The sequence below is a fragment of the Netta rufina genome (assembly GCF_964035555.1).
Source record: "Netta rufina genome assembly, chromosome: 1".
Classification (NCBI taxonomy): Eukaryota; Metazoa; Chordata; class Aves; order Anseriformes; family Anatidae; genus Netta; species Netta rufina.
The window spans coordinates 63,538,008-63,560,591 of NC_140123.1; the positions used below are offsets into that span (position 1 = coordinate 63,538,008).

The 22,584-nt window shown below is 48.3% G+C and overlaps 1 protein-coding gene across 1 annotated transcript in view; it reads right to left on the reverse strand.

Moving 5' to 3' along the window:
• Positions 1-21,339, reverse strand: part of RASA3 (RAS p21 protein activator 3) — a 103,902-nt gene extending 82,563 nt beyond the window's left edge. The window contains exon 1 of the mRNA XM_084298756.1: positions 21,177-21,339. Within this exon, the coding sequence (XP_084154882.1) occupies positions 21,177-21,231 (55 nt within the window). The 5' untranslated portion in view covers positions 21,232-21,339. The remainder of the gene's footprint in view (positions 1-21,176) is intronic.
• Positions 21,340-22,584: the final 1,245 nt, after the last annotated feature.

Below are 22,584 nucleotides of genomic sequence, written 5' to 3' on the forward strand. Positions count from 1 at the left end.
AATTCTTCCTGACATCCCATCTAAACCTCCTCTGGAGCAACTTGAGGCCTTTGCCTCTCATCCTATCACCCGCCACTTAAGACAAGAGACTGACACCGTCCATACTCGCTGCAGCCTCCTTTCAGGTAGCTGCCAAGAGCGATGAGGTCTCCCCTCAGCCTCCTCTTCTCCAGACTAAACAGGCCCAGGTCCCTCAGATGCTCCTCGTGTGCCTTGCTTTCCAGTCCCTTCCCCAGCTTCATCGCTCTTCTCTGCCCATGCTGAAGCAACTCAATGGCCTTCTTCTAGTGACGGGCCCAAAGCTGAACACAAAATTCAAGGTGTGGTGCCACCAGTGCCATGCACTCGCTTCCCCAAACTTACTCCACACCAGTTAGGAGCCTTCACTGAGACCTTCCTCTGATCTGAAACCTGTTTCAAGACAGAAAATTACAGGCACTTCTATAATCCTCGACACAACCGAAGCAGCTGAGGGTATTCTCACCAGAGAGCAACGAGAAGCTCCGGGCTGACATCCTGACTTTTCCTGCACGAGGCAGTGAAGAAAAGCTCCTCATCCCATTAATGTAACGGGTCGCACGCTACTTGCCAATATAAGCTAAACATGGGGAATCGAGTTTCTCTGAAGATTCCCTCGGGACGGTAACTTTACCCCACAAAACAAAAAAAAATGCACGAGCCCAGCTGCTTTCTAACAAAATGGAAGCTATTTTGTGTAAAAGGAGACTCGAAGCAATCATTGTAAAGTGGGATACTGCCAGGAAAGAGGTGATCAAGGAGTTTTCATCCCAACTCACAGCTTTCCTGCTGCATGCCGAGGTAAGCACTCCAAGTTTCTCTGAGGAGCCCTTTCTTGTATTTCTGCAGAAAAACAGATGCAGAACCAAGCGGCCCCTTTACCGCTGCTGATACGATCTCAGAGTCAGTTCTCCATCTACTGCTTTTCACTCCAGCTTGTGTTTTGAAGATGATATTTTGGATCAAAACACATCTCATGTGACTTCCCAGCTGCGTTCACTGGAGGCTCTGGAGGTTTTTTCCTACCAGTTTCAGCAAGGCAGGGGCTGGCTGCAGGTTGTTCTGCGCCTCTGGAGCACGACCTTCCCTTGGACCGGCGGCTCGTGCTGTTATTTCTTGTTATTATTTCTCACCAAAAAAGAAAGATCAGCTTCCTAAAGTTATTAAAGACCTTCTCTCAGCAAAGCTGAAGTCACTGAACATCTGCTGTGGGAGGCCGTGGGGGAGAACGGGGGCTGCAGGAGGGGCAGAGTCGGGGAGAGGAAGAAGCCTTGCATGGGCTGCTCCATCCCAGAGCGGTGCTGGGCGAGCAGCGAGCACTTCCAGCTATTTTTAGAAGAACAGTATGAGGCAGGAAATGTAAGCAAATGATTTACAACATCAAACGAAACGTGACCGAAATCCAGCATCAGTTCAACCGCTCCCTTTTCAGCCATTCTGCGTTCTGGGGTTGCTTTTGGGTGAGGAGCCCGCTCATCACGAAGAAAAAAAAAAAGAGAAATGGTCTCAAATATATCAGCATGAGCAAAAGTTTATGGCAAAGTAAGCGTCTGCCCTTCCCTGTCTTCATTTACTTGATTCGCACACAAAACCAAAATGCAGATGACCAAAAACGGACTTTTTTTTTTTTTCCTTTTGGTGTAGGTCAGAAAGCCACAGCTGTGTGGGAAAAAAAAAAAAAAAGCAAGCAATGAAAAAGGCATAAAGCCCTCTCTTCCCGGCCATTAATCACTTCTATCACCAACAGCGAGCGGCTAAAAGCTTTTACAGTACCATGAAAAAGATGAATCTGTCGATGGCTCTGTCTTGCTTAGATTAAAAGCTAATAACGAGGAGGAGTAATTGCTGGAGAGCCGGAGCTTCGGCGGCGATGGTAAGAAACCCTAACTGTTTCCTCGGATGAATGGCTCTGTTGTCCACAGTCGCTCTGGCTTTACAACTGCTGGGCTAGAAATGCCTTCACTAACTGGAAGTGTCACAGCATCAATGTTAGACGGAGATCGTTTTGGCCATTTGACCTCGCAGTGCTCAAAACCAAAAGAAAATCTCGCTGTTGAGAAACGGAGTGACTCAGAGCGCAGCAGTTCAGGGCAGTCTTGAAAAGTCCCCAAAATTTAGGGATTAAGCGAGCGAAGAGCATCTTCCTTCATACACACAGCGCTTCCCATTACAATATTTACCATCAGGAGGGAAAGAGAAAGTTTGTGCAATCTCTTCCCCAGCTTGCTTAACTTCAGCCTTTCCTCTAAACCAGTGAAAACAGGTACTTTCCTATACAAAGGTCAAACTCATTTTTCCACGTAAAGATCCAACCCCTGAAACGTCCTCCTGCACTAATTAGCAGCTTCCTGTAAGCCCAGCAACAGGCAAGACTACACCTAATTACAGCTTGACATGGTCTTGATGCTGCTAGTCCACCTACACCCCAGGCATTCCTTCATGCACAAAGAGCATGAGGGAAAAATTAATAGGAAATCCTTTATTTTAAGAAAAAGTGAGGACATAAGCAGCTCTCAGATTATATGCTTATTTGGGGGGCTGAGTGAAAATATTAATTCAAGAAGAGTCTAAAATTTCCAGTTGTCACCTTGGCTGCCAAATGCTGTCTTGCAAAGAGACGCCTTGGTACTGAGCGCGGTGCTCTGATTGAGGCATTACATTAATCATTCACAACACTTGTTTCGCTTTGGTTCCTGCATCTTCAGCTACAAAGCACTTCTTCCAGTAAATGAAAGATGTATTCCCACTGTCAAATATCTGCACTGCACAGACGCGTGCTGACAACAGACAAGATTTTAGGTAGGTGCTCATTTCTCCTTGCTGGCTTGCAGTCTCACCTCTCCTTACTACGTTGAGTCCTTACTGCTCCGTGGCAGCTCCCCTGCCAGGGCTGCATGAGGATCAAGCACCCTGGGGTAACTTCAGGCAGGAGCTTAGCTCCAAAGTGCACTTTTGTGTGATGCCATCTGCTCCATTTCTGAATTGTTTCTTCCTTTCAGTGTTTGCCAGTTCACGTGTGAAGTGTACTTGAAGAAAAACGGGTGTATTCCGGCATGACTTTATTAAAGTACCTTTTCTTCAGAGATCAGAAGCAGCTAAAAGCCCTCTCTCAAAACCAGCCACACCATCCCACCTTACAGGAACAACACACGCAGCATTCAGCTCATCTCTTGGTATTTTCAATTTCCAGTTTGGCATTATTATATATACATGACTACTTATTATCTCCACTTTTAAGAGAAAACAGTGCTCTCCCTGGCTTCTTGTGTGAAATGCTATTCCCCCATCAGTGCTCACTCAGCATCTCCCATCTGGTGGTCCTTTAGCAGGGCTGTGAGCAGCCAGGCTGTTTAACACTGAGCTATAGAAGACAAGCCCTGTTTCCACCCTGCCAAAGCACCTTTGAGACAAAAGGCAACTGGAGAAAAAGGAGACGACGATGGTAAAGGAACAGGCTGACGGCCGGAAGCGGTGTTTAGCAAGAGAAGTTTTAAGAACATCCTAAAATACTTTGAGACACGTGGACGTCGGAGTAACAAAGGAGCAGTTCTCTACTGCATGTCACAGGGAAAGGGAAAAAGCACTGTAAACAACTTCAGATCCAAACGGGCTACTCCATTCTGGAAGGAGAAAAAAAAATATATCAAAAAATATTTGAATTCTTTCAGTTTTATACGAATTGGGAAGTATTATTAAGCTCTTTTGCTTGTGAGTTGGTGTAATGGAGCAGTTTGCTCCTCCTTTCCCAACAGCGTCCACTCCTCACAGTGCTGAAGCCCACACAAGTCTAAAATATGTGCTCATGCTGAAGTTCTTTTTCGAGCAGTCTCTGAAAATGCCAGAGCTGTGAGCTGCTCGTGTACCTGCTAACTTTTAATTGCGAGCTATGAAGTTCCACCCACACATCTTGGGCAGTGCATGGGACTGACTGGGCAAGCGAAACTGGGGAAAAATGAACCAAAAAGCATGCTGCACGCTCCCAGTCTGCTGCGTGGTGGTGGCGGGGGGGAGAATCTTTCCTGTAGATGAAGTTGAGGTGCACGACGGGGTGCCAAAGCCTTCGGTTGCTCCTGCCCCATCTCGCAGCACGCAACCTGACTCACTTCAGCTGGAGCTCTGTCCCAGCACACTCACCCCGGCACCAGGAGGGCACCTGCCAAAACACGTGGTCTGAGCGTCTTCCAGAAGAAGCCAGTGAGGGAGAGGCAAACAAATTTTGAAGAAACACAGGCTTGTGCTTCGCTGCAGTGCTTGTTCTCGCAGGAACGGGAGCGGGATTCGAAGCAGCAGCAGCAGCAGCGTGGGGACGTACTCACCCAGAGGCTGAGCATTTTTCAAAACTGCCGATGACTTCTGGAAGCCGGGCATTCCCTGCGAGTCGCTCATCCACACCCACAAAGTTCATCCAAAGTTGAGTTTTGTAATGTCCCCGCTCAGACGCTGCGCGCATCTGTTTCACGGGGAACGAGAGGGAGGCTGCTCATCTGAACTGAAACTTGTAATGGTTGTGAGCGTCTGCTATCTGCAAAAATCAACTGAGAACTGGAGGCACAGCGAGAACTCACCGAAAGCTACAGAAAATAACCCCTGCTTGAACTCACAACCTCATTTTCTACCCCACTGCCCTGCACCTTTGCCTACTTCATGGCTTTTCCTTATCAAAACGCTGTCAGCAACCTGAAAGATGGGAAATGATGCTGTTCAAGGGCCAGAATCCAAGCTGAATGTGGAACATTAACTCATCTTTCCTTCTTCTCAGGCTTTCATCTATGACCTGTGACAGTCTTTAACCATCATTAATAACCATTATTTCAGCAGCTTCCAATCCTCCACCCTACCGTAGCCCTTACTGCTTTTACGGGCACAAAACTGATGCTGCTCCTGGCCACGTTCGCACCATTCAACTCGTCACGTCTTCCCAAAAAAGGATTCAGAGCACAAACACAACTTTGTTTTTCTGAATTACTCCTTGGAGGAGTTCCTCTTGCTGCCCGCTGACTAGCCAGGGAGCCCAGCCAGAGCCCACTGCCCTAGCACCAGCTGCATCCTCTATGGGATCTCAGCTCTGCCAAACGCTTCCAGGCACGAAGATTTCTGCAGGGGGAGTTTTTCTCCCAGATACTTCTCCAGGTTTGATTTGAGTATCACTGTAAGAATGTAAGCAGGATCAAACACTCTTGTTATTGCCACTTCTTAAAAATTTATTTCACAAAGTTCATGCCACCGCCACAACTGCAATGCATTTTTTCTTGTCCTTACCAGCTTAATGAAGGGAATCCAGTTTTAATCTTGATTTATCTTAGCACACCAGACTGCTACAAATTCACCTGCCTTATAGCTGATTCCTTGCTAGCACCGAAGAGGCCTGAATTTAGCATGCTCCTTTCAGTGGGACTCCAATAACTTACCCATTTCCGTGCCTAAAAACCCTTTCTCAATATAACGATGCTGCTGAACTCGAACAGCAAGAGGAGGCAAGCGGGAAAGCAAAAGGAAAAAAAAAAAAAAGCACACCATGTAACTGGTAAGCAAGGCATGGACCTGCGGTACAATTTATTTCTGAAACGAGGTTTCCAGCAGTGACTAATCGGATCACCCCGCGAGCGGGAACATCACATGAACCTTGGTCTGGGGAACAAGCCCAACCAAGAGCGAGTGACTCATCGCGCCGACAACGTGATGAGAACCAAATGCTGGATTATCCGACCCCAAAGGCTGCGGGAGGAGGAAAAAAATGTTTACTTCTTCACTCCTCAGCGCCGAGGGTAGATTACACAGGCACAATAGCACAAAAAAACAAAGCTGAGCTGAGCCTGGTCATTTATTTTAAAACTAGTGACCGAAACCACAGGGTTCAGAAGTTAGGGTAGATGTGCACCCAAATCGTGTTACTAGGATACGCAGCTGAGATTTTCACTAAATGTCTAAGCCATGAATGCAATTTTCCCTTGTAATGTCTTAAAACCCTCCTACGATTATCAATTTCCCTGCAAATATGGATTTTAACTTTCCTCGAAATGTGTACGATCCAGCTGTTGGGTTTTTTACGCAAAGCATAAAGCGGGGTATTAAAAAGGGAAAGTGACCTACTTTTCCTAAGCTATGCGAAGTGCTAATGTAATGAAACTCCATCAATGTCAGCTTGCTTTTATTCTTCCAGTTTCAGTTCAGGAGTTAGTCACATCAGCTGCAGAAGAAGGGGCGAGCAAGACTGACTGTCTGTAAAGCACGCCGGAGATGTGAAGCATTTTGCATACTTAAACCAGTGACAAAGCACAATTCAATCACCCATACAGAAGTGAGGGAATTCAAAAACCATGTACGAGAGGGACAACTCGTATTTTTATAAGCACAACCAGCTCCATCAGTCTGTCCATGACAACACAAACCTGCTCTGACATCTTCAGTAGCAAAGGTCTGAACGCGGCGAGATCTGCACGAGTGGAGAAGATGTTCTCTTTCTTGAACTGCTCGAGTCTGCTCAAGTGTTTGCACGTGAAAAGGAAAGCGCCAGCTTCAAAGAGAGAAGGACTGGTGAAGGATATTTCATAGGACGGAGGTATAAATGCGTAGCACGCCCAAAGATAACGCGATCCAAAGTATGCATGGAGCTGTTGATGTTAATTTTAAGCCTTACCCTGAAAGCTTTTCCAGATCAAACCAAGGTCCAGCTCTAGGCTTAAGGCCACACAGCTACTTAGGGGCAGTGCTTTGCTTTAGTGGCACGCAGGTGGAGTCACCACTGCAGTCAAGCTTATTCCTCAACCCAGTGACCAGAAAGGACAAGACAAGCAAGCCTAAAATCTCAGAGCTTTGAGACCACAGCTGCGTGTCACCAAGAGCCCAAAACACACCAAGCCTCGCTCAGCCTTGTTCTCAGCACTTTACAGAACACGTCAGGACGGCAAACAGGGATCAAAGCTGCCCCCACACATTAAATCAACATTCTCCTTTTCAGAGCTCAGCAGACGTGATGTAATACACACCACGTTCTCCTTGCAGATACAGCACACACTAGTTTTAACACTGATTTTAAAACACAAAGCCCATCACATTTTTTCAGAGGGCCGAGTGAAGCTACGGTGTCAGGTGCAGTGTCGGTAGGGATCTATCGGCCAAGTTCTACCTGTGCCACGTCCACTTGTCACTAAATAATGTCCCCAGCCCCCCGGGTGACTTCGTGGCTTTCAGAAGAAGGGCAGACAGGAGCTGCTGATGCTCCTGCGTAAGCCGAGGTTGGCTCCTGGGCTACATCAGGCACCTCCGCTGACAGCGGGAGAGCTTCGCCCCGACGCTTACAATAAGCAGCTGTAAAACTTGAAGCACGTAAAGAGGCACGCACGTGCAAGGGCTATTTGCTGGGTAAAAAGGTGCCACTTTTACCTTGTAGGGTAGAAGAGAAGCTACAGGCCAGAGAGACTCAAGTCCGTGTGCTATCAATGCTGGGGGACAGGGATGCCCACAGCAGACATTTGGCTAGCAGGAAACCAAAGCTTCTTTAGGAAAATCAAGAATTAAAAACCCTTTAGCTTCAGTTACCCGTGACTCACGTCCATAGAGTTTCAAAAACCGTCCTGCTTTGTTTTTGCAAAGCGACGGAGAAGTGCAGAGCTCTTCTGGGCAAGGAGTGGGTGCTGCCAGGCAAGGCGCTCGCTCCTCCAGCTGAAGATCTGGGCTCCAGCCCAGCCCTGCTGCAGCCTCCATCTGTGCTCGTGCAGAACGAGCCAGCCAGCTCGCTCCTGCGCTCACACCACCTCCCCGGGCAGCACTTTGCGTTCGAAACACTGCCGGGCAGCCGTGCGGCGAGCAAAGAGCAGCGCCCGCCGCATCTCAGAAGCCTCTCGCCTACCTCTGTGACAGCACACGGGGAGGAAAGGCAGGCAGAAATCGGGGCGTAGCGACACTGAGCAGGAGAGGGAAAGCATCTGGCCCGTTTCACAGCAGGTAAGGCAGACAAATCGCTCCCAGTAAGCAAGAGAGGAAATATTGCTGGCAGTATTGCTCCTAGCAGCACTGCCGCGTGCATACAGAGAGGGGAAAGAGCTCCCAAAGGCCTTCCTGGACAAAGAATGATCCAGGCATGGAAAAGGTACTGGAGAAGGCAGAAAACAAATTGACAAAAAAAAGTTTAATGACAGAAATCACTGGGATTTGTCTTGCGCTGCACGGGCACAACCAGCCACCCTCTAACCACCACCAGCAAGAGATTCACCAGCTCTGAAGCAAGACGCCACCTTCCCAGGAGGCAAGCTGAAAATGAACATTAAGGTCTCCAGCACAGGAAAACACATCTTTATTTTGACTTTTGCACCTCACTCGATTAGTGGCTGCTTCTACAAGAGAAATCCCTCGTCTCTTGGCTCCAGGTCTGACTCCGAAGTGAGGCAGAGGATGCAACAGGGAGAACACATCCCAGTTTGCTTTTCAACCAAAGAAATGCCCACAGAGATAAGCCAAAAACACTGCTTAAAGCAAGCCCATGGCTTGCTTCAACTCTCCACCACCCTGGCACCACATTATGCTCTCTGCCAGTCAGTCTCCTCCACTCGCTTTGGTGTTGAGCCCCCTTAAATAACCCAAAACTCATCAGGGTTCCTACCAGAAAGCCACGTTTTCGTCCCAAATGCAAACCTCCATTCACTCTGGTGTGCACATGCAAGCCGAAGGTACGCAGACCTATTAGGCTTTATTAAAAATACGGTCTTGAGATTATTCACAACAGCTGCTTCCTCTTCAGGCTAGGGGAAAACAGATGGCAACCTAACAAGAGCTCGATAATTTTTAAAAATTGACTCCAAAACATGGCACTCGGACAGGATTTCTTCCACTCATGCAAATCTCCAAATGGGATAGCAAAAAAATAAAAATTAAGAAATCGCTGCCAAATGTTATTTTGCTAGCAGAATATCCAACAGCCTGATAGCATAATTAACACAGGGCAGAACAAAGAAGGCATCAGAACTGCAGAGGGAAATTGCAGGTTGCACAGCACCCCAGATCACACGGCTGCTGCTCCAGACTCCCCACCAAGGCACTCGCTCCGGACAGGGTTTATCAGCGCTCCCAAACCACCCGTGAAGTCTGCCAGCCCTCAGACAGGGCAATCTGCAAAACACGGGCGTATTCTTTTCAATATTCATGTTCAAGATTCGTAAGAATGGAAAATAACACGGGAAACATTAAAAGCCACACGAATTATCCTCGTGAACCTCACCAGGGGGGTTTATTTGTCGGGCTGGCAGCCCAACAACTGCACTTCGTGCGCATTCCTTAAGAGCAGAACCGAAGAAACTATAAATACATCGCGCTTACATTTTCAACACGGGCTGAGGGAGACTGTATTATTGAGCCACCACATGTCCAAGTTTCTAAAAATTCCTACCTAAACAGCAGCATTTCTTGACAGGCTACAGGGAGTACTCAACTGGTTGCTCCTTCAACAGGACCGCTGAAGAGTAGGATGGAAAATTTCGGACAGGAACGCAAGCTGTGCTTCTCACCACACGCTTTAAGGAAACAAAGGTTAGGGTAGAGTGAAGGGTTTCTCTTTTTTTTCTTTTTCAGAAAAGCCCAAGCTGCAAGCCCTACCAACACGCTGGACTCACGTTTTGAGGAGTACAGGGAAAAAAGCTACACTTTACCATAACAGCTAATATGTACGACCTATACATAGAGTTATCTGATTATACATTACAATTATGGACTTATAATATGGTGCAGATAATAGTTTGCCCATACATTATATAGGGATATAAAAACCCTACACAACTTTCAAGCAACTTCAAAATCTGAAGCTTTGTTCAGCTAACATTTTAATTTTGATTTAATTTCTGCCAACACTTTGCTGCTTTTGTATCTGAGTTACAGAACAGAGAGGTTTTTTTTTCCTTCTATAAGCATTATCAACTACCACCTGATGCTAATCTTTAATTTTTGTACTAGATCATATGTACACGTGAAGTGTGCAGAGCAATGACATTTTTTGCAGTATTAAAATCCAAGCAGCAAAGAGAACAATTACAAAGATGCTTCCTCCTGTCCCATTTTGTCCTTGTGACCTCTATTCTAGGGGCAGAAGATGACCAAATTCTGCAGCCTGCTCAGCACTTGATATAGCACATTTGTGATCTCCAGCAAGAGGCCAGCGAAGCCTCAGACGTGCTCCTGTATTCTCTAAGCCTGACTGTATGAATCAACTCCCTCTATTTATGGAAAGCGGGTATTAAATTAACTCTTGCCTTGGCATTTATCATCCGCAAGCTTCATTCTCAAATTCACGGGATATCCTCTGTCCAGCAGTCGGCCATTCCAGCCGAGTTGTGTAACGCCCGCTGGCACGGCTAACCCAGCTTGACGCATGTCCACGTTGCAGAGCTAAAGCCCCACAAATCCTTAGGCTCCTGCCAACTGTGGAACTCGAGTGGCATCGAGACTGCTATTCCCCATTATCAGTCCCGCTTCCAGACCAGAGTACATGGTACCTCCTCCTCCTTTGGCTTGCTCCTTTTCATAAAGGCATGGGAGATGTGAACAACTTTATCCAAGGCCTGTCTCGTAGATCAGAAGCTTTCTAATTTTGAGCACAGACCTTACCTACCTTCTTTTCTTCCAGAAGCAGAGGTATGCTGCCAGCTGAGCCTATATTCAAAAGGAAAGAGACAGGGCACATGTACAGCTGAGATCTGCAAAATAACCACCTCAAACAACCTGCCAAGGAATCCAGCTGCATCAAGGAGCCTGAACCAGTGACGGTGCTCGCAGGAAAAAGGACACCCAGTTAACAGCAAGCTTCTTTCCTCATTCCTTCAGTCCCCTGACAGATCCCCATTAGAAATGCTTGATGACAACCACCTGTATCATGTGGGCTACCTCCAATAAAGTTCTCTTGCTTGTTATCATCAAGAAGTGCAAATTACCAATCGCTCACACCCAATGGAAGACATCTAACGAAGAGATAGCACAGCTCTGCGGTCTTCCCAGCAGGGAGGAAAAAGCCACTTAATCAGCTAAGTGTGTCCTTTCAGCTCTCTCCACTTCACCTCCTGGCTGGCCCCTTCGGCTGGAAGGAGCACCTAAACTAACCCAGAGTGCCAAAAACAGAACTGCACTCCAGTGAAAGAGCTCACAGAGAGCCCCAGTACTGCTGGGAAGGCCACTCTGGGAAGGACTGGTCAATACCTGCGTGTACGCTTCTAATTTGCTCTCTGTGCCTCTCTCTTTAGGGAGATTTTTGCCACATTTTTACATGACAACAGTGAGAAGCTTCTTCCCCTCCAAGTGCTGTCTCCTTGGGTCTTTGCTGGACTCTGTCATCGCCCTGCTCTCACACAAACAAGATAACCTTAAGTATACAGAAATTAAGTATAAAGAAATTAAGGTCTGCAGCACGAAATTGCTAAACTCACAGAGCACAGACTTAACGTGCATCTTAAGTAAGGATAAACATCAGAGCAATTTATTGATGCAGACCGAAGGTCAACTATATTTAACAGCCTCTGCTAATTTCTGAAGTGAATCTTCCACACTATGCGTTCAGACTACAGCATTTTGCATGAAGTGCCTGTTGTGAGGACTCCCTCAGCACGGCTCCCACCGAAAGGCTGCAGAAAAGCCTAAAAAAAGCCCTGCTACTCTCTGTCTGGGGTAGGGGAGGAGAGAAGAGAAACAGAAGGGCCATCAGGCTAGTAGTTCCCTTCTGCTAATCGCCAGCGTGGTGCTGACATGGTGTAAGAGCAGGCTTGCCACAGGCTGCAGAGAAGCAGGAAGATGCCCCCAGAAACTTCACAAAATCGGGCCTGGCTTTCAAACCACAGAAAAAGGGAAGAAGAATAAATCACTAAAAATGTCACGGAGCTCGATCGGAGCCCAAACACAGGGACGAGTGCAGGGACAAAACGCAGCTGCGCCAGGTTAGCCGGTCTTCACCCGAATTTACTTCCCTGCCACCCCAGCAGTGCAATTAGCAAGCAATTAGGCGCTGCAGCAATAGCTACCGAGTAGCTGGTGCCTCCCCAGCACCTCTTTACCCACAGAGGGCCTGGCAATGCCCTCCTCACCAGGCCAGGCACAGCGCCCTCCCCACTCAGGGCTGGAGGCCGCTGCCCCAGCGCACAGGATGCGTTTTATTGCCACAGTCAGCGTTACAAAACTGCGGCCCCGCTTGGTGTTATTGCAGCTCTGCTTCCTCCTTCCACCCCTCAGGATTCCCAGCACGGCCACCCCAGCACCAGGGGGGGCAAGTTTTAAGGGTGAGGGGCAAAACGGGGAGCTGGATGCCTCCAGAGAGGGGCAGGTGCATTCCTACGGCCTGGCCTGTCCGCGGGGCACCTACCTCTGCTGAGTGCCTCAGTGCCTCTCCTAAATCAGGCTGCCTTTCCAATAATTGGTGTAAAAACTCATTAAGGTTAATTATGGAATTAATGAACTGAGGAGAAAATAAATAAAAAATACTACTAAGAAGACTGTAAAATGAACTAAGTGGGCCAGGTCAAACTTACTGCCTCGTGTCTTGAAGGCCTGAATCATCCATTCTGGATTACCCAGAGGGCACAAGCCAACAGCAAGGAGTACGCTGAGCATGGCTAAACCTATAAAACACTGACAGGATCCTAAAGTCTGGGTGAACTAAAGGCCTTTCAGAGACACCACCAATACCTCAGAGGACTTGCAGCAGCACCTTCTTGTGTTTTAGTTTAGAAAAGCCTCAGCCTCCTTCCCTCTCTCCCCCAGAAGCTCTCAGTCCACGGCCCTACAACAAAATCCACGTTTCCTTCCATTACCAGCCAAGTAAATGCTCCACTCCTCCGAGGAACGCTTTAAGCATGCTCTCGATAAGATGCTCTTCTGTTCCAGGAACTTTAATATCTGTTAAACTAACTAAATAAATAGAAACCCCGATTAAACTGAAGCCAACCCACTGGCTCAGAACGATGTTTCGCAGCTCTCCGCTGTCGTCACCCTCATCCCATGCTGGCCTATTTTAGCGTTAATCTCATGTTCTCTGCAGAAAGCCATCATCCAACACCCCAAGCACCACCAAGCCAGAAATCTAGCACACGGCGGGTGGGCTGCAGCTCCCCAGGCAGCTCTGCACGCCACCACGGGCACTTTCAAGTGCCCTGAGTTAGGGCAGAGAAGCAGGAAACCTTATCAGGGTTACTGACCAACATGAACAGGCTTCTTCTCCTCGTCAGAGGATGGCTGCAGCAGGTGAACAGCGTGCTCCTTGCAGGATTTTCTAGATACTCTTCGTTCCCTGCCTCGTTCACTGTATAAATTTTAACTCCGGGGGGGAAACTGAGAGGTCAAGACAGCCAAAAAACCACCACCAGACACTTAGAAACGTGCATCCACGTCCAAAAGAATGCCAAAAATACAGAATATTGAATCCAAATTATATGAGCAGAATGCTCCCTCGTTCCTTCCTTCTGTCCAAACCTGCAAACAGCCCGGCCTCACACCCTACGGGCCGCACACGCTGCAAAATCCATCAGCGTTTTGGTCATGACACCCAAGGCCACCAAATACTCGGCCCAGGGAACAACAAAGGCAGCAATAAATCACCACCACCGCCTCCTCCAGAAGCGTGAAGGGAACCAAATCCCACCTTCAAAGCACAGCTCCGGGGGCAGGCCGTAGCACTCTTGGAGGGGGCTGGCAGCGCTCTCCCACTCGCACAGAGCCGGAGCTCTGGAGGGCAGCAGGGGCTCAGTATTTCCTCCAGGCACGCCACCAAAAATAAACATCAAAATTAAAAAAAAAAAAAAGGCAACAGAACACCAAAAACGTGTCGGCGTTACCGCAAAACTCTTAACAGCAACATTTCCACCTAGACTATTACAGAGATTACTCACATTCAGTCCTGAAGGTGACTTGAAACAGTCATTCACTTCATTTTTTATTTATTTATTTATTTTTTACTTGCAAACCCACAACTTTCTGGAACGCTGTCATGAAAGCAGGTGTCAGAGCAAACTGGTTATCAGCCTGCTAGAGCTTCATTTGCACCGAACTCGCTCTGCTCTGTCCCAGCATCCCGAATTCCCCCAGGCACTTTTTATTCCCTGTCAAAAGCTCCTGCCTCAGTGCTCACAGACAGACAGCCGGGAGTATGGGTCTGAATAAAAATTAGTTGTTTCTTGGCTTTTCTTCCCCCTCCTCTCAAGCGGTTTTGTAGGGAAAGGGAAAGGGAAAGGGAAAGGGAAAGGGAAAGGGAAAGGGAAAGGGAAAGGGAAAGGGAAAGGGAAAGGGAAAGGGAAAGGGAAAGGGAAAGGGAAAGGGAAAGGGAAAGGGAAAGGGAAAGGGAAAGGGAAAGGGAAAGGGAAAGGGAAAGGGAAAGGGAAAGGGAAAGGGAAAGGGAAAGGGAAAGGGAAACTTTTATACAGCTGCAGAAGACCTGAGAACCTTCAAAGAGGAGATGTGCCACCATATAACACACCCACACACTCTGCTGAAAGATGTATTTTAGCTGGATGCATACCTTGGGGAAGACAGGCAGCAATTCCTGGGGTTTATTTAGAAGAACATGGAGCAAGTATAATGTGCAACTACAAGTATTTCCAAGCCTTTCAGTGTCATCGATGATATACTTTCTGTTAGTGACATTAAAAAAAAAATGTCACTCTGCAGGTGGCAGCAGCCGCGGGATGACAGAGGGCTTCCTCTTGCTCTGGAGAGCTTGGGCCAGCCGCTCCGACAGCTTCAGGATGTGAGCATTCATAAAAACGCATTTTTGGGTCAGATGCTTTGTTGGTTAGAAAGAAAGCACAAGCGGTTTTGCCAAAAATAAGTGCAATTCTGTTCCCTCCCTTGCTCAGCTGCTGCTAGGTGAACTGCAGCAGTGCAACTGAAGCTTTAATTTGAACACTGCCGGGCTGGGGAAGGGCTTGTTTTTGTTTTAGGCACCACATATCACACTCCCCGAGCTTGGTTTTCCAAGGCTGTGTTCCTGTGCTCCGTGGCAGCCACCAGCTCCTCCAGCCAGCCCCCGACAGCAACTGTGAAATGTCACACTCCTGCAAAACAGAGCTCATTTGGTCTCACAGGCCGGTGATTGTTCCAGGGGGGATGGAGAGAGCGGCGAAGAAAGGGAGCTTTTGTAGCAGCTAGCAGATTTTTCGGCTCTTCCTACCACCCTCCTTCCTACAACTCTCCCAGCTGAACGAGCGCCAGGAAAACCAGCACAACTATTTGTCGTCCAAACACTCGAAACCTCCCGGCTCACAAGTTTCAGGCCGCGGTTCGGCTGCGCTGCTAAGACACCAGGAACCTCCGACCACCTTCGGGAGCTCGGGAAAGGCTTTAAAAACGCACAGCTCGGGAGAAGAGCCTCAGAGCCGTCCCCGGGGCTTTCAGAGGGCTGCGCTGCAGCCCTGAATGAGGCAGGAAATGAGGAACAAAGAAAGGAATTTCATAGATTCCAGATGTACTCGGGCACCAGCTGGGAAACGCAAGCAAGAGGCGGCTACGGCCCTTGCAAAAGGCTCCCGCTCGCTGCTCCCTTCTAGAGCTCTCCAACAGAAGTAAGTAGCTGTAAACAATTTGTAAACAGACATATTTTTAGAAGAAATTGGGAACAGTAGGAAAAATAAACTTCGTCGCCTCTCTCCGCTTTTTAAGGAGCTTAAAACCCCAGTGTCAGCGCGTCTGGCTCGTCGGGGCTGCTGCTTGCAGCACAAGAAGTCCACACAAGCAGCTGGCACAGGAGCACGTAACAGAAGTCCAATATTTGCACTGTGAGAGCCCTGTGAAACTTAAAAGCAAGGCAAATCAGTCAGCAGTCGCTCAAACCTCATTCCTCCAGTCCCAAATGAACGAGGGAGGGGTCAGACCCTGGGAAACGAAAATCCCTCTTTCCGTAACCCACGCTCTCCGAAGCCCGAGGTTCCTTTTTTGAACCACCTCGCACGGCAGATTTCTTCTAAATGGGTTTTGAAATGCCTTTGAGTAACAAGCACGATGACCACCACACATTTCCTCGCCCAGTCATTGTGAAAAAACACAGAAAGAAAGTTCGAGGTCGTGTCTTATGGGACGCGGACCTGCACTGCTCCTCCCGTGATGGCAAAAATACTTCTTCTTCCCAAATGAACTTCCAGGATTTTTACAAACACATCGCACGTGGCTACAATGAGAAGTTTTATCCAGTATTTGTCCACTGGCACACACTGAACATTGCAGTGGGTGCTACCTGCTCAAACCCACCAGGTACTCATACATACACGAACCTCCCTCCCCTTTGGCACTGCCAAAATTCCTTATCACATCCTACAAATCCTTTTGGGATATTGGTGATGCAGCCACATGGTTACAGACCCCAGCAAGTAGGGAAAAGCATGGCACAGTTGTTGGGCTACCGAAGGGATCTGCATCGTGCCCTGGTGCTCCCCATGGGAGAGGCAACAACCAGCAAATGCCGAGTCTCTAGCCAGAAAGAAAAAGGTTAAGGAAGACATTTGAGGTCCAGGATGTAAATCTGAAGAGCAGCACTCCTGATCAAACTCAGGAGGAGAGCAAGTCAGGGCAGTCTGTAAGTCTTCAACATTTTCGTTCTTTCCTCAGAAGACCTCAAAAATCCAGATACGCTACACTTTTTTTTCCCTTTCAGACAGAAAAAGGGGGAAAAAATAAAAGGAACACTCCAAGCCCTCACCCTCTCCACTAAATCCATGAAGTATTTAACACTTGGCAACGATCCATGACAAATTCGAGAAATGAAAATAGGAGGAAATAAAAAAAAAAAAAAAAAAAAAAAAACAGCTCTTCGTAATTTTAAAGATTCACGTTTCGTTTTGCAAAACTTTCACCCAGAGAAGTTCTTCTATAGGAGGAAAACAACATCTGAAGTTTCAGGGAAGTTGCTTTCCCTTGGTAGAGGTTAGGAAGGGGGAGGAAGGAAGCTGGATTTGTTTTGGTTTTATTCCCAAACAAAGCTTTTAGTCGGACCCTAAATTCGGTCACCAGTCCACTAGGCTGGAGAAGCCAAAGACACTTTGTAGGTTTTAGGAAATGTTGGTAAAATCCAGAACGTGCAAGCAGCTTTCAAGTTTATTAAAACATAACCTGTTACTACCTCCAACCAGCTCTCAACCTTCCCCTTGATTCAACCCCAAGAGGGATAAATCCCTGGTACTGGAAGGGTCCAGGCTTCTTCTTCTCACACACGAAAAGCCTGAGATTCGTTCTCCAACCACCAGTTTGCAGAGGACGTACCCACAACTGAATTGTCGCAAAATTAAAGGCATTAAGTACCCTTTAACAACCCGAAGTGGATTTCGCCTCATCCTCCCGCTCCTCCCCAAGAGACAAATTGCTCCGTGAGCTACTCAGAGATTGAACTCGGGTCTCGCACAAGCGTAAGAAAACTTCAAACAGAATTCAAACAGAATTTAAACTTCTGCAATGGACATCCACAGGTCCCTCACCGGTCACGGATGGAGAAAGGACAGAGGATTCCCTCTGGAGGTCCATTTGAACTCTACTGTGCCCATCCACTCTAAGAGTTTTCACCTGCTGTACAAAACCAATGGTATTTTAGAAGCTTTTTGTTTCAAGATTGTATTTTCTGATCTTGCTGGAGGCTGAAAACCCCTTTCAGTGTCTGCACGGAAAGCCTTCCTTAACCAGGAGCCACAAACCAACCCAGGTGAAGATGTCCAGGAGCTGAGCCTGGGGCACCCACCCGTGCCAGGACAGCCCCAGGGCCACACACGGGACCCAGGGAGGTCAGCATCAGGAGGAATAGAGACCCACAAACACAGGACCCAATGATTTAGGAAATGTAAGGAATAGAGAATGCATTTTCAGCTATTGTTTTAAGAGAATGGAGAATGTCTCAATGCAGTTGAAAGTTTTCAAGAGTGTTTGCTGGGAAACCGCGAAGCTAAGACATCCAGCACTTACATAAGGTCCTGATGTAAGAGCCTTTGGTACTTTGACCAGCAGATAATCACCTCCACCAGAAGACAAGAAAACACTATTCGTTCTCATGGCCGAGATTAGAAAACACTTTTTTTTTCTTTCAAATGTATTAATTCCAAAAGAGGGGAAAAAAATCAGAAGTTCGCTTCCTGGTATCAGAGGCTCTGAGCATATGTTTAATGGTTTCACACATGAGAATTTACCTCTACCCACTCCAAAAGCTGAGTCACTGCCTTCAGGTTGGCAATGAGGAGCCATTTCTGCTCAGGAAGAGCAGTCAGGCACTGGGACGGGTTGCCCAGGGAGGTGGTGGAGTCACCGTCCCTGGGGGTGTGCAAGGAGAGGTTGGGCCTGGTGCCTGGGGACATGGTTAGTGGGTGACACTGGTGGTAGGGGGATGGTTGGACCAGGTGATCTTGGAGGGCTTTCCCAACCCTAATGGCTCTGTGATTCCATATATAAACTTTCCTTTGAGTAAAAAATGATTAATTCATGGAAAATGTCATGCCAGGTTGGCAGCCCCAAATGCAAGCATCCTCCATTTCTTCAGAACCCAAGTTTACTGAACTATTTTCCACTGCTGCCTGGGTTTCTTCCTCTTACTTGGAGAAACTGTCCTTTGGGCTCCACACTCAGCTACACAACACAACAGCTACCAACCTCTGCTGAGCTGAAATAGGTTATGCAGATTTTTTACCACCGCTTTACTATTCCGCACCCTCCGCTGTGGAGGGTGCCAGACTGGAGCCTTAAATAGATTTTAGCATTACAATGGATAATAGTGCAAGTTGCCACTTCGTTTTACCTACGCAGCATCAGTTGAAGCTGTACTTGTTACCTTCTTAAGGTGCAGAAACAAGCTCGAGAAGTCGCGAATGTATTCAGGGTGAGATGCAAGCAACTTTTCTTCTTTCTTTACTTGTTGGTCCACTAACTTTGAAACACTAGCAGATCACTGCCACCTTAATAAGGAAGATTTTACATTTCCTAAGTAATTGTTTACCATGATATTTGTCTATATATAGGAAGACACAAGATGGAAAACTCAGTTATGCTAAAAATACCCGTGCAACAGCCTTATGCCCCTTTTAAATGGGGATAAATCCTTTTACAGCATTATGCAGCGAGCACGTTTAGTTGCAGTTACTTACTCCCATGGGTAACCACTTCAGACAAGGCACTAAATCCCAACAGCCAACGATAAGAAGGCCATCTTCTCAAGGCAAAACGGATTTCTCCCATCAACCTTAGAATTATTAGACCGAGGGAGGCCTGAAGTTTTTTTTTAGAGGTGAGATAGCCCCTCCTGACCCTCACAGAAACGCAGAGGCAATCCTCCCAAACATTTGTTCTGTACCAAGTTTAACGGTGGAAGGGCAGTAACTACTTTCTCTCCTGGCAATCAATCTGCTTAAGGACTAGCACACGAGCACTTAAGCAAATACCCGTTGCCTGATTTCACCTAAGACTCTCAGCTTCCCACAGAAAAGCTTCATGCCTTTCACAACGCCTTGAACTACGCAGCTCTCTATGAATTAGCCAAGAAGGCACAGCAAAACTGAGAGCCAAAGAGGCAGCACAGCCTACAGATAAATGATCCTCAGCTCGTCACCAGGACCAGCACAACGTAAATGAGATTTTTGGTTTTATCCTTTGAAAAGGGATAAGTTAGGGATGCAGCACCAGCCTGGTAGCAGCCAACCTTCACCACAAAATATTTACAACTTTGTGTCTCTGATCACACATGGCTACGCTGCCCAAAGTCCCACATTTCAGACTGTGACCTCAACACCTGCAACCACCACGGTCCCTTCGTGGCCCTCTCCAAGGAGCTTTACCAGCTGGTGAACATCTTAACCTGCTGTGAGCACTCGTGCTGCAGCAGGGGACCAGTGTGACCGCCAAGATGAACCTCACGATGAGCAAAAGGGTCACACTCAGCAACTGGGGGCTCCATCAGCCCCGCCAAGTGCAGCATCCTCCTGTCCCATAGATTCTTGCAAAGCTACGGGAGAGGTAAACCTACACAGCAAGCCTGGCTACAGCTAGAAGCACAGTCTTAGAGCCTCCTAACAAGCAATTTCTTCAGCTGTCCAAGCGCAAATCGATGCACGCAGTGCAACCTGCCAGAAAGCCAGGCAGGATGCAGCCTTCCAAAGAAAAAATGCTTAACGTGAGCCTTCACTTTTTCAGCTGCGAGCTTACCAGCCGATGCCATTTATGGAGAAAAAAGGAGCAATTAAGCACAGTGTGTGTTTACTAAACGCTGTGAGCAGCACACCCCCGGTCGTGTTGTGGAGCAGAAGCGCTCCCTTTGTAGTTTTCCCAGCCAGCGGCCAGGCACGGAGCCCCGTGTTGTTTCCTCTCAGGTTTTGAAGCACTGACTCATGGAAATATCAGCGCCGCACACTTCCTCAAAGCGGCAATCTTATAGGAAGTGTTTGTTTAGTCTTACATGACACATTGTTTTGTTTATGCGCGAGGAATTCCGGTCCAAATAATTTTCAGTTCGGGAGAAAAAAAAGAGGAGAGGACAACGGTTTCAGGCCGGGGGAAGCCGAAATAAACCAATTTCGAGCAGACTTCTGAAGAGTGCGGTCCTTAGGACGGGCACTGCTTTTCTCTTTGCACCGCAAGGCACGGAAGAAACCAGAAATGGGACAGGAGGCAGCGCAGGCGACCTCGAGCAGGGCAGCGTGGAGGTGATGGTTGATATCACTCCCCAGCGACCTCAAAATGCAGCCCAGCAGCCCTGGGAAGTGCAGGGGACACCACAACCAGCTGCCTGCACCTGCAGCTTCGTGCAGGCAGAGCACCCAGCTGCGGCAACGCCTATGGGGTCGGGGGCACCCCAAAAAGCGCTGGGGCGCCCTGCCCGCGCCGCCTGCTGCCCCCTGCCGCAGCGCAGCGGCTGCAGCCGGGCTCCTTACTTTTATTTTTTATTTATTTTTATTTTTATTTTTTATTTTATTTTTATTTTTATTTATTTTATTTATTTTTATTTTTTCTTTTTTTCCATTTTTCATTTTTATTTTTTCATTTTTCATTTCTATCATTTATTTTTATTTATTTATTTATTCATTTTTATTTATTATTTTTATTTATCTTTTTCTTTTTTTCTTTTTTTCCCCGAAAAAAAAAACAAACAATCCCAACCCACCCCCCCCAACCCCCTGGTCCCGCTTTCGGGATGTGCCCCGCAGCCGCTGCCTTTCCCCTCCCGGCGCCCGGCACCTCACCGATTTTAATCCTGACGCTCTGGAAGACCCGCAGCCCCTCTTCCTCCACCGCCATGGTGCTGCTCTTCCTCCTCCTCCTCTTCCTCCTCCTCCTCCTGCTCCTGCTCCCGCTCCCGCTCCCCGGGGGCAGCTGCGGGCAGCGCGGGGCCGGCAGCGGAGCCGAGCGGAGCCCAACGGAGCCGAGCGCAGCGCGGCGCGGCGCCCGCCGCCAGCGCCCGCCCCCCGCCCCGACGGCGCCGCCTCATTGGCCAGCGGCCGGCGGGCGGCGCCGCTCATTGGCCCGCCGCCTGCCGCTCAGCCCGCCGCCGCCAGGGGGCAGCGGGCTCCCCCTCAGCCCTCAGTCCCCTCAGCCCTCGGTCCCCCCTCAGCCCTCAGCCCCCTCAGCCCTCTCTCCCCCTCACCTCGCCCAGCGGAGAGGCACAGCCAAAAGCTGCTTCTCCAGCCTGCAGGGAAGCAAAAAAATGTGAAATAAAAGCCAAGCACACACAAGTAAACCCGCCACAAAGTGCCTGCAAGCCCACCGCTAAGTGCCTGCCCTGTGAATTGCAGGAGAGATCGGCAAGCAGACCCAGGGCAATACCACAGATATTAAGAATACACGCCTTGTGTGCTAGGAATATACACATAGCATCTGTGGGGGTCAGCTTATAGGAAAGCCTGGGGCATGTGGGTTTTGCAGCTCGCAGCTAGGAAGCGGAGCTGTGAGTTATCTGCAGGAGCTGCACTCGCTGGCGGCACAGCGAAGCAACAGCGATCATTCAGCTAAAATATTCGCATAGCACCAGGCTCTGAAGGGATGTACTAAAGCACGGGTTTGCCACTTGCCAACATCCCTGCCATAACTCCCTCCTCCCAGCTGCAGTATGCCCAGTGCCTGCTGTGCCCTCTGTTACATTATCCCAGTCTTACCTACCCCGTATATTGTCTTCCCCCAAATGCTTCCAGCCCACTGCAATGGCCAAGCTCCTCTGCCTGCTGGTCCTTTGTATCCCCCTGTGATACCCTCAGCTCTCTCTAGCATTTTCCCATTTTAATCCCAATTTCACCTGTCACCATCCTTCTACCTCCCCTATTTCTGTCTCACCTTCCAGCTGGACAAGAGGCAACACAAGCCACAGCCTGAAGAGGAGCTGCAAGTGCTCTGATCAGATAGCTCACACTTTAACAAGGACACTCACTGCCCATCCTGCTCTTGCCTCTCAGATGCTGGATGCAGCAAGCAAACAGTTTTAGAAAATGCATGTTTTACAGGCCTGTTTTAACACTCGCTACATGCTCACAGATTAAAGGGGATACACAGCAGTTGCTGCCTTTGCTCCTTCACCACACGTGCACACACCACAAACATGTTTGCACAAAATAAATGTGGGCCCAGAGCCACCTCACTGTAGAAGAGCAAACAACTCTT